The sequence below is a fragment of the Eucyclogobius newberryi genome, unplaced genomic scaffold (assembly GCF_026437365.1).
Source record: "Eucyclogobius newberryi isolate DKJ021-1_F unplaced genomic scaffold, fEucNew1.0.hap1 SCAF_2, whole genome shotgun sequence".
NCBI classification, from domain to species: Eukaryota; Metazoa; Chordata; class Actinopteri; order Gobiiformes; family Gobiidae; genus Eucyclogobius; species Eucyclogobius newberryi.
In genome coordinates, this window is record NW_027315834.1 from 12,758,450 (window position 1) to 12,771,911 (window position 13,462).

The 13,462-nt window shown below is 40.4% G+C and overlaps 1 protein-coding gene across 1 annotated transcript in view; it reads right to left on the reverse strand.

Moving 5' to 3' along the window:
• The window catches only part of LOC140367252 (probable flavin-containing monoamine oxidase A), an 88,225-nt gene that overhangs the window by 16,718 nt on the left and 58,045 nt on the right, over window positions 1–13,462 (reverse strand). Inside the window, exon 11 of the mRNA XM_072453619.1 lies at window positions 2,292–2,392. Coding sequence (XP_072309720.1) covers window positions 2,292–2,392 — 101 coding nt within the window. The remainder of the gene's footprint in view (window positions 1–2,291; window positions 2,393–13,462) is intronic.

Genomic DNA, 13,462 nt, shown 5'->3' on the forward strand with positions numbered 1-13,462 from the left:
TTAATATTAATTGCTCAATAAGACATATTGTGACAAATTTGTGAACAACAGTTGAGAGCTATTGTTTTTTGTGTAAATTGAAAAAGTTCATCCCAGCTCATCCCATTAAAAATGGGAGCGAAAACAAAAGTGTTGTGTTTGTATTTTTGTTCAGTGTGTATCAGAAGAGTTACTTTTGAGGAGTCTCAAAGCTTCTGGACTAGGGCTTCCAGCGCTCATCTCTTTTTACAGATGTGTCCATCACAGTATGATGTGGCCACTGCTCAGCCCAGGACAGTAAGGCACTGCAGCGTGTGGTCAGAGTGACGGGGAAGATCACACAATGTGACTTCTCAGCCCTCAGTGACATTTATAAGGAGCGCTGCAGGAGACGGGCCTCCCCTCAGATCCCTCACCCCAACTGTCCCTCTGCCTCTGGGAGGAAACTGAGGAGCATTAAAGCTACAACCTCTAGCCTGAGGTCCAGCTTCTTTCCTGAGGCTGACAGTGCAGTGCACATCGATAGCGTTTACCCTCCTGCCATGCTGCCATCCTTGCTACGTTTCCTATTGTATAAAATGATTTGATAATAACATGATTTATGTTGTGTTTTATTATTGCTTTAAGCATTTGTACTGCTCTTATCCTCTCATAAAGCATCATTGGGCCTTAAATAGCATTCTGCCATGCTATTTTTGAATGACAAAGAAATTAACCTTGTAAGCTTGTGACAAGGTTTGGTCAACAAAGCTGTAATGAATAAATGAAAACACTAAACAAGATTAATACAAAGGAAAACCTTGCAACAAAAAATATTTATCTCACTGAGCTCACATTGTGTCCATTCTGCTCACACATACAAACATCTTCCTCTGCCATTTCTCTAAAAGCACTTTGTTTCCATGCACATAGCAGGGCCTCATTCTGCGTGCCGTATTCGTGTCAAGGTCACGACGTCCTCCTGGATACATTCTCAGTGCCGCGCTCGGACACATATGGGGGTGTGTTAGCGCTCCTGGTCACGTTATGCAATGATCCAGCCTCCCTCCCCCTCGCTCCCCGTGGACTTAATGCCATTATGGAAATCAGGCTCCATAGCTCCAGCGCGCGGGCACGTTGGCGATGCGGGGTGGATACAGTGGAACCGGACATCACAAATGGATTATGTGCAGGCTTTTCCTCTGAGAACGCCACCCTCCCCGCCCCCCCCGCCATTTCTTCAGTCGCGAGCTATTACGAATCAGTCAAAAGGATAATCACTCCACTTACCCAGGTCAATAATCTGTAGGCACCAGTTGCTAGCGAGGGGTTAAGAAAACGGAGCGGGCATTTCATTGGCAAAAATAGCCATTGCCTACAGCGAATCATATGAATACGAATGGGATTGATCTGCTCCATATGGAATCTGCTCTTTTCTGTGTATTTTCATGCAATGGGTATCAATGACGTTAAAAAAAAAAAACATGCATCATTACTGTGAACAGCATGGCCTCTCCACTGACCTGACCTGTAACTTGGCCTGGTGACATTACCTGTTTGTCTCCATGGAGATAGACAAGAGTAATGCCATATTGATGTGACAACCCCGGAGACAGCTCACTAACACACAGCGTTCACTCTCGGGGAAGTGGATGAAAGTGATCTTGCCCGATAAATAAAGTGCAACTGAAATAATGCGAGTTTTCCTCAACTTCTCCCACTATATAAGACAACAAAATGAAATGTCACAACTTTATGATGGCTTCATACAGGATCATCTTGCATTTCTAAAAGTCAGCTTGACTCGATGCAGTCACAATTGATGTTCACACATTATTTCTAGATTGTTAGGTTACCATGCCCTGCTTCATGCTGTATGAAAAAGACATTGCTGTAATTAAATCGGACAAACAACAACAAGTAAAGGCCTTTTTTTGTAAGTTGAGATTTGAGTTCTGAAATATGCACATTTATTTGGACAATTCATTTCAAAACAAACAAACGTAATTTATGGAGAGTTTTTTTTTTTTTTCTTCCAAATTTGTAGATCATTAAAGAGCACTAAACTAGAATTTTTCATGCACTTTCACGACCCAGTATCCTGTTTTCTGAAAACACACAAACCACCCAAAAAATATATTTTCCTCATTTCACATATTTTTATCCAAATAGACAATTTTGTTTTCTATTATAAAGAAGCACCCATTTCTACAACTAGAACACCCGCTATTGATAATCATTTCATTTGTCACTTTTACTTCATTCTTTTGCCACGATTCCAGTCAGAACACAGAAGCGCTGACACAAAAGTGGAAGTGTGGTGTGTGCGTTACCTTCCGCAGGGCCTCCTCAGACTGGGGTGGTAGTACGTGAGCGAACCGGGGGCCATAACGTTTACAGGGCAGCCTCCACTGTACTCCTCCTGCGCCCAGTCCTGAAACAACCATGTTATGTTATTTTATTCATGTATTCACTTTTAATTATTTCACTCGGTTGGAATCTTGGCTGCAGACCGATTCCTCCTCTCACCGCGTCTACGATCACGCTTCATCTCGATTGCAGTTCGTCACCTCTTCAACCCTTACCTCACTAGCTTTCTTGTGGTGTTTTGATCAAATGACTTGACCGAAACTTGTGCTGGGAGACTGAAATGTTTATTGCCGATGAAATAAATACAAAACCTAAGCCATTTTGAAGAGCAGACGAACAGTTTCATGAATAAACCTGCTCCAGATTTGCATTCGGTGACCGTGAAATGTAATGAGCGTCAAGTTAGTATTATTAAAATGTGTCAGCGGACCTTACCGTGTCCCAATTTCATTTTTCACACTAACATTCAGAAACAGAGATCTCCATTAGAGTGGAGTCAGATCAGGTAAGGCACGTTTTTAATCAGAAAGCACATGTGTTCCCCTATGCGCTGAACTGTAATTTAAGACCTCCCTTAGGCTCTTCGAGAATTCTCTGAAATTGCAATGTTTCCTTCACCAATATGGATCAAACATAGCTCGGAGCAATCTTTCCAGGCGTTCCTGGAACATTCTGTAATGGAAATGCTGTTTGTCTGCATGACTAATGTTGGGTTTTATAACTCTTTAATGTACATCATACATCAAGGAATACAAAAGAGACATTAGAAGAAAGCATTATTTATGAAACATAAAACATTAAGCGAATGTAGATGTTCACATGACTTTGTTTTTAATCCACGGCACCGTATTTCAAAAATGATAAGACTACAGTCTGGACGTGCATCTAAAGCAGAAGTGCAGAGCTCTGCTTGTTTTCTTGGTCGTCTTGAAGCAAGTGGTTTTACTCCAAACAGGAAACGACTGATGCTAGCCACGCCAGCTTTAGCACAACTATTGTGGATTATCATAGTAACATATGTGGTCTTTTTTGCCATGATAGTTTAGTCTTTGCTCCCAGTGATCATACCGATATTATAACACTCTCTTGACGTCTAGTCTGCATTTTATGCCTCACTTGTATTGATGGTTAAGTCTCTAAACTCGTGTACAGTGATCCCTCGTTTATCGCAGGGGTTACATTCCAAAACAAACCTGCGATAGGCGAAAGTAGAAACCTTTAATTTTTTTACAATTATTATACAATGAAACACTCCATAAAACATTGAAGCTCACACGCACCCTCTCACCGGCCTCGCAAACTTCAATTTGGCAAGCAGTTTTACGTACGTGTACATATTAATCCATAACGTTATTGACACACAGGTAGAGAAGACGCGGAGAGACTGTTTAGCCAATCAGAATGCAGAACACAATGCATGATGAAAATCCGCGAAGCAGCGAGACCGTGAAAAGAGAACCGCGTTATAGCGAGGGTTCACTAGTGCACAGCTTGTTGACGGAGGACACAGCGGTGCTGTTTCCTGCTACTGAAACCTTACACTTTTACCCAATCAGTGTCTGAGGATCTGTGGGCGTCACGTTCAGTCCCTGTTTGGCTAAATGTGACGCACAAGGAGGGAGAGGGTACTAAAAAGTACTTTGCCTGAAGAGGTAGCACCAAATGGAAATGTGCTAAAGTAGGGCTGAGCCGAGAGCAGAGTAGGTACTAATGGAAAAGGGGCAATAGTGATTTAAAGTAGCACTTACCGGTGAACATTTTTAAGGGTTGTTCTTTATAGTATATTTTGTATTTTACAGGATTTTTATCATTTGGATACGTTTGTCTTTGCTTTTATGTGTTCAAAGTGCTCTGGTCTGTGGGAGAGAAATCCAAGATGGCGCCGCAGAAGCCATTTTGGACGATAGAGTCGGTTATAATGCCTCATTCACTACATAGTCCTACACTCTTTAACCGACTTCATAGTGCCTCATTCACTACATAGTCCTACACTCTTTAACCGACTTCATAGTGCCTCATTCACTACATAGTCCTGTGGATATTGATCAAATTATTATCATGTCTGTGTCCTATTTATCATGAGTCAAGACGATCTTGCTGCATATGGGTCACAATGAACTATTCTGTGTATTTTAACTATTCTGTGTATTTTCTGATTATCTGTGGACTGGTCTAAACAATCTTAAAGCGGACGTCATAGCGAAGGTCAGGCCATTTCTATCAGACCCAAGCAACAGCTTTATAAGACACAGCAAAATCTTGTGAAGAGTCGAATCTCAGCTGCAAGACGAACAACATGCCGCTGTTTTGCCTGTTTTTCCATGTTTTCATCAAATAAAGAACTTGAGAACGATCTTCGCCTCTCGCAGTCTGTATGGACTAAACTTCGACAGAATTGGTGGAGGATGCGGGTCTCTCATCGTGCTTGGAAAGGAAACATCTGAATTTTGCTCTAAACGATTCCCTTCTGGATGTCGGCTGACGACGCAGAGCGTCCAGTAACGGTTCAGCTGGGAATAATGGGACAAGGACCGAGCCGAAAGAGAAACAAGAGGAGTGGATTGCCAGTTTATTTTTGACTCACAATTGTGACTGGGACATTCAACAAAAGTAAGGCAGAAACCTCTTGTATTTATTACAAAAATCTGCACATTGAAAATGCCAAATTTGCCAAAACTAGACCTAAATTTTCCACATTGCAGACAAGTATGAATTTAGTGAATGTTAGCTCATTAGTTTAGACAATCAGTTGGACTGATTTAAAGAAGAGTTGGACTACAAAACACGTTGGACGTGTAAAAGTACGTACAATCAGTTGGACTGATTTAAAAGGGAGTTGGACTCCGGAAAAAATAAATAAAAATAAAACGTGGGACGTGTAGGTAACTAAAGGGAACTAAGAAAGCTATTACTTGGCTTAAAGCATTCTACTGACAAGATTAACTACCCTCTGTGGCTAGGTGGAATTTTTATTTATTTAGTAAATTTACATTTTAAATTTATTTATTTTTTAATTTAAATTATTTTTTTATTCGATTTTTTATTTTTATTTTAAATCTTTAATTTTAAAAATACATTTTAATATAATTTTTTCCCTAAACGTATTTTATTTCATTATTATTCTTATAATTATTGTTCGAATTATAATAATAATAGTTATTATTATTAGTTGTATTGTTTTGTTTGTTTTTGAAATACCACTGACTGCCACACTTTTTTATTATCAAATAATAATAATAATCAAACATTTTAAATTAAGATACAGATAAATTAAATAAAATTGACCTTATTCCAGTCAAAATGAATACATTTTTGAAGGATCTTGAAAACACAATCCGTGCAAATGAACAAAAACCAAAGGAAGCAAAAAAGCAAACTACACGAAGAACCTCTTCCAAAAATATGCTGAGAAAAAATGTATTAATCACAGTGATGAAGCTGTGGCTCCTCCCACAGAACAACAATGGAATTGTATTCATGAATATCATCAATCTAAGGTCCTGCATTACAAAACACATCAAATTTGGACAGTGAAAGGAAAAACTGTTGACAAAAAGAAACTGAAAGAACATGAAGAAAAATTATCATTTTCAGTGAAACTACATAAAATGGCAAAAGACATTTTAATCAGAAAAGAGAGACTATTTTTGGCCAATATTCAGGTGAAACCAGAAGAGCATCAAACAATCAGAAAAAACAAAATGAAACAGAAAAACAGAAGCGATAAGAGCATCTCTTTTGGAGCGAATAACAAAGATGAAGACTCTAGAACAGATGAGGAGAGCGAGCAGACTGGGGTACAAGGTCGACGTCACAGCTATTGCGCCCCCCCACCTCTGGCCAAAGGAGAACTGCAGTGCCCCTCCTCTGAAAACAAACATCATAGTGCATATGCACAACTGGCGAAAGAAAATTATGACAGAAAAGGAACAAGAAAAACCAGCTCCCCACACTTCTACTCCAGCGGTTCCTCCCCTGCAGTGCTCATCCATGGATTCATTTATGAGAAGAGATACAACCAGAACCATACCATTGCTGCCAACAAAACATGCTGTAGTCTCGGGTACTCTGACTATGGTCCCGTCAGAACCCACTCAAGAACAAAGCCAGATGCAGGATTTGAAGGAACAGATGTTAGCTCTGACAACATTGGTTTCCAGCCAAAATCACATCCCCAAATTCATGCTTGAGCAGACAGTGGCTCAAAAAGAACAACTTGCCACCAATGCATGGTCACCACCTGGATTGGCTTCGGACTCAGATGAAGAAAGAAGATTACAACAACTACTGGAAGGAAAGGAACGGGAAGTGGCGGCTGAGCTACGCAGGAAACAAGAAAAACAGCTTGGACGAAAGGGGGAAACAGTCACAGTCCTAGGAACTGGGCTAATTGAAGCTAAAAGTAAGCAGCAAGTACAGCAGAAACTCCACATTCAAAGAGGAGTGGAACAACAGAAGAAAACAGGTTCAGACTCATTTATGTCAACACCAAATCAATATGTGGCGGGAGCATTCACAGGAATGGTGGCTGAGCATGGATACGATGACGCTTTCCTGAGTGGAGAACTTCACCCGCTCCCTGTACACAAGGGTACCAAGGAAGAAGAGGATGAGGTTTCTAGCACTGAAGAGGCTCCTCCTCTCATTGCACCTCTTCGAATGACTGCAAGTAACCAAGAAGTGTACCAACCATTCGCACTGAAAGATCTAGAAGGGCTGATGTTAAAATGCCCGAACTGACACAAGGTGCACCGGCCTTCCTCAGAGCATTGACCACGAATACTGCAGGAGAAACACTTTGCTGGGGAGATGTGTCTGCAATTCTTATAAGAGCAACAGATGAGAATACGGCGGCCAGGATCCGTTCTGAAGTGTCCAAACAGATTCATGCTCCAGTTAGAGCATCCACATAATTTGCCACCATAAAGCCTCAGTTAACTCAGGTACTTAAAGGAATGTATCCCACCTGTCTTCCTGACGCACTGTTGGCTCTGGAAATGAAAAATGATGAAGACTACTTTACATATAAGCAAAGAGCTAAAGCACAGTTCCATGATGCAACTGGAGAGCCCATTCAACCTGGTACTGGCAACACTCTCATGTTCTTTTCTACTCTGGTGAAAGGACTACCTAAATGTGTCCAGGATCAGTTGGCTGATGTTGTTGGTCTTTCCTCAAAGACAGGAAAAGAGTTTGATGCCAACTGCCAACATCACGTTGCTAAGTACCTGAAGGAAAAAAAAGGACGAAATGAGGATATGGAAAAAATGAAAATGGCAAAGATAAATTACAACTCAAGAAGCTCCAAGAAGAGGTGAATGATAAAAAGAAGGAAAATAAGTCTGCCAAGGTAATGACTGCGTCAACAGAAGATAATCCAGTGTCAGACAGTGCCCAGCAGATTGCTATGGCGGTTAAAATGGTCATGGGACAAGTACAACCCATTATGGCACAACCACAGGCAGTCCCATCCGCCACAGGACCAAAGAACAACACACCTGCTTCAGAAATCATCTACAATCAAGGACGTGAACGTAACACATTCTCTCGTGGAAGAGGCCGTGGGGCAGGAGCAGGAAGAGGACAAAACAGGTTCAGCGTGACTCCTGATCAGTGCCTAAACTGCTTTGGAACTGGACATTGGGCTCAAGACTGCCCCCAAGGGCAAACACAAAGAGGTCAACACCAAATGGCCCCAAACCAACCTGGCCAATTTCAAAGACGGCAAAGGATGAATATAAGTCAACCCATGTCAAGCCAGAATCATCTACCACCACCCTTGCCCCTTGTGGTCTCCCTGGTTATACCACATCTTTGGGCCCTGGGCTGGCACTGTTTCTGTTTTTCACCAATATTATTGTTATTGCCTATGTATTGATTATGATTGGATGCTGTGCTGTCTTAGATCACTTATAGAACACTTGATTGCATCTGCTCTTACTAGACAACCTGCTTATCTTTTGACCCTGATTACACACGCTATTACTCTGCCAAACACAAATCTAACTCTGATAGTGACAAGATTCCTATACTTTTTCCAGAATCTGACTAGTCTGATTACTACATCCCACCATGTGTTTACGCTAACTGGGGATGCTCTTTGTCTCACATCGATTTTTACTAAATGAGTTATTTTAAGGATTTGCTTGATTATATAATGATTTAATTTGATTTTTAAACATTTAATATGTTTTTGGGGGGTTTACGTTGTTCTTTTGTGAGGTTGCGTCTGGCGCCTCTTTAAGTGTGATCACGTGAATGTGATCAAAAGGGGGAATTGTGGATATTGATCAAATTATTATCATGTCTGTGTCCTATTTATCATGAGTCAAGACGATCTTGCTGCATATGGGTCACAATGAACTATTCTGTGTATTTTAACTATTCTGTGTATTTTCTGATTATCTGTGGACTAGTCTAAACAATCTTAAAGCGGACGTCATAGCGAAGGTCAGGCCATTTCTATCAGACCCAAGCAACAGCTTTATAAGACACAGCAAAATCTTGTGAAGAGTCGAATCTCAGCTGCAAGACGAACAACATGCCGCTGTTTTGCCTGTTTTTCCATGTTTTCATCAAATAAAGAACTTGAGAACGATCTTCGCCTCTCGCAGTCTGTATAGACTAAACTTCGACAGTCCTACACTCTTTAACCGACTTCATAGTGCCTCATTCACTACATAGTCCTACAATCTTTAACTGACTATAGTGCCTCATTCACTACATAGTCCTACATTCTTTAACCGACTTCATAGTGCCTCATTCACTACATAGTCCTACAATCTTTAACTGACTATAGTGCCTCATTCACTACATAGTCCTACACTCTTTAACCGACTTCATAGTGCCTCATTCACTACATAGTCCTACAATCTTTAACTGACTATAGTGCCTCATTCACTACATAGTCCTACACTCTTTAACTGACTATCGTGCCTCATTCACTACATAGTCCTACACTCTTTAACTGACTATAGTGCCTCATTCACTACATAGTCCTACAATCTTTAACTGACTATAGTGCCTCATTCACTACATAGTCCTACACTCTTTAACTGACTATCGTGCCTCATTCACTACATAGTCCTACAATCTTTAACTGACTATAGTGCCTCATTCACTACATAGTCCTACACTCTTTAACCGACTTCATAGTGCCTCATTCACTACATAGTCCTACACTCTTTAACCGACTTCATAGTGCCTCATTCACTACATAGTCCTACACTCTTTAACTGACTATCGTGCCTCATTCACTACATAGTCCTACACTCTTTGACTATCGTGCCTCATTCACTACATAGTCCTACAATCTTTAACTGACTATAGTGCCTCATTCACTACATAGTCCTACACTCTTTAACCGACTTCATAGTGCCTCATTCACTACATAGTCCTACACTCTTTAACTGACTATCGTGCCTCATTCACTACATAGTCCTACACTCTTCAACTTACTCTATCGTGCCTCATTCACTACATAGTCCTACACTCTTTAACTGACTATCGTGCCTCATTCACTACATAGTCCTACAATCTTTAACTGACTATAGTGCCTCATTCACTACATAGTCCTACACTCTTTAACTGACTATCGTGCCTCATTCACTACATAGTCCTACACTCTTCAACTTACTCTATCGTGCCTCATTCACTACATAGTCCTACACTCTATAACCGACTCTATTGTGCCTCATTCACTACATAGTCCTACACTCTTTAACCGACTCTATCGTGCCTCATTCACTACATAGTCCTACACTCTTTAACCGACTCTATCGTGCCTCATTCACAGAGCGATTCAGACACACAGCTCACTACCCTTTTTACCCTGGATTTTGGTAAATAACTATATTGATGAAATCTGGGCACACATGGACATATGGACTGTTATTAATCATGAATTTTGGTTTGGATTGCGCTCACGTTGAATATCAAATGGACTGGATTATATAGCTTATTGCCGAGATGGGAAACTATTGATGTTTTCACAGCTCAATAGTGTCTAAGCAGCTTGACACCGCAACAGTTTATTTATTCATAATCACGGGTCAATAGTGCTTTGTTAAATCGGCTCTTCTATCTGCATTCATCTACACGTGTTGTGTCCAGTTAAAGACATGTCTCTGTCCACTGTTGTTTTTCCCACTCTCACAATGCATTGTGGTCTATATTGACCGCTGGAAACTGGACACTACTTTTCAAAGTGATTGTGGGAAAAAAATCATCTGCTGGGCATTTGGACAACAGTAGAAATAGCGTGACCCCTAAATAGTGCCCCGTGTAGGAATAGAGTGGACATTCGACCTACTTTTGAAAACATGCTTACGATGGAATCTTGTTGGGTAAATGAGGGATTATGTCAAAAAGTTGTTGTTTACAATTTCATTTTTGTATTTTTTTACAATACAGAGCTTCATACTTGGACTCAAATTAATTCTTGTATTTATGAAAGGAGATGAAAAATGTATTTAACGGGAAAAGATTCAAATGTACGTTTCAAAGTGAGAGACTGTTCCATTCCCCTGCAGTGCTTCGCCTCCATCGCTGCACGTGAGCTAAAATAACGGATGGCTGCACCTTCTTTACTGAGCAATAGGCCTCACCTGCACCTTCCTCCAGGCAGGTTTCAGGTCTGGGGATTCATGCTAATGTATTCTATTTGTTTTTATGCTTGGACGTGGACAGTTTAAGGAATGAGCTGCTATTTTGGGGAGCGTGCAAGCCTGGCCCGTGGTAGTGTGAAAACCACATGTCCATTAACATCACAACCCAAAGTCATTCCGCTCATCTCTGCACCTAATGGAGCTTTTGATGCTGAAACAATGAGGCAGGCTGCATGCTTTTGTTGCAGTATTTAAGGGAGTAAACATCGCCCATGTAAACAAGATGAAATAAAGATTTAGATATATTATCATGCAAACTTACGAGACACTGTTTCTGTCACTTTACTCCCTCGACATATAAGCTGTTCCACACACACACACACGCACGCGCACGCGCACAGGCACACGCACACGCACACACGCACACACACACATACACCTACACACACGCACACACACACACACACATACACCTACACACACGCACACACACACACACACACACCTACACACACACACCTACACCTACACACACACACACAGACACCTCAACACACACAGACACCTACACACTCACACGCACACAGACACAGACAGACATATACCTACACACCCACACCCACACCCCCACACACCCCCACACCCCCCCCACACACACACACACACACACACACACACACACACATACACACATACATACACACACACACACACACACACATACACATACACACACACATACACACACACACACACACACACACACACATACATACATACATACACACACACATACATACACACACACACACACACACACATACACACACACACACATACATACATACATACACACACACATACATACACACACACACACACACACACACATACATACATACATACACACACACATACATACACACACACACACACACACACATACACACACACACACACACACACGTGTAATAAATGCATAACCCTTTTAAACAAATGGTACTGGAACAGTCAATTGACAAATTGTTATTTTGTCCATCTTTTCACTGGTAAAACAAACTTTAAGCTGAGCACAATCAATTTGTGAGTTGGAGAGAATTGCTTCATCAGCGTTTAAGCCTTGGAACTGGACTCAGGCCAGCCTGATGGATTTCCGAAGGAGGAAACATTTGTTTTACAATGTTAATAGAGCATACAATAATGTATAAAACTATTCTAAACAATGTTGATCATGTATCAGAATATAAGATGTTAGAATACAGCATATTATGAGCTCACAATGACACACGCTGTATGAGGTTAGGGGCATTTTTCTGAAGAATTAAAAGTCAGGTACAAGGTCTTTTTAAAAGTGGCAACAGATACAGTAAGTGCTCAATAGTGATGGCAAAATAAGAATGAGATTTATGATATGAGGTCTCCATGTCTTTTCTACATCTGGACTTTTTAAACATATAATTTCTATTATACCTATTTTTTTATCTTTTTCAAATGAGATCTGACCAAGAGGCACTTGACAGACAGTCCACAACGGTAAAACAGAAGATTTAAAACAGCCATTTGTGAAATGTCTAAAACAACAGCTCAACTGAGCATTTTATTTAAAGTACAGACTAAAATATATATCATATTAAAGATTATTAAAGAGATGTGCCCGGTGTTTGCTGGAGCCAAGAGCTGACACAGTTATGTAGTGAGTGGATCTTTTTTGCCCTGGCAGCATTTATTTGCTGATCTTTATTTAATACAGTTGAGTAACAGCAGCACAAGGCGCACCTTTGACGAGCAGCTTTCCCCCAGCGGCACGGCACTCAAAACTGTTTAGGGACAACTTTCAATGTCATTTCTCTCCAATCTAATCCTCCAAAAATCATTTGCGATCAAGAAGAGTGAATGTCCTACGCCTGTTAGTCACACCACTGCAGTCTACAATCACGAGCTAAAAGAGTTTAACACGACAGAGCAAAGTGAGGATGAGGAACACAAACGATTTGTTAAAATATTCGCAGTAGAGCAGTGAATGAAGCACACTTCTGCGACTGAAAATCATTTTGAAACACTTTCTCTTTATTACTGGCATAAAGAGTTTTTTCCTTATCACTTGAAATTTGATAAATGCAAGATGGATAAGTTTGAACCAATTTATAATAACTTATTTAGTAACTTATGTAAATGTAAGACTTCATAATGAACAAAGCATTAAGGAAGATTGACTACTACTTAATTAAATGGTTAGGTATGAATGAAGTATTAATTAAGTAGATACTAAGTGTTCACTCTTAATAAACTATTGTTTCATTGTGAATTAAGTCTCTGTTCATGCGTTTATAAAGCTGTTAAAACTGAAGATATTAGAAATTTACGTTTACCATGGAGACAAAACCCACCCGTCCATCTTAACATTTACATAGCACACCTTTAAATGGTTTTATTTCATTGCATATTTAGTTATTGTTTGGTTCCTTTATTCCATTCACTGCATTGCATTCACTTTGACATTAGAAATAAGCTACAGATTTTGTTCTGCC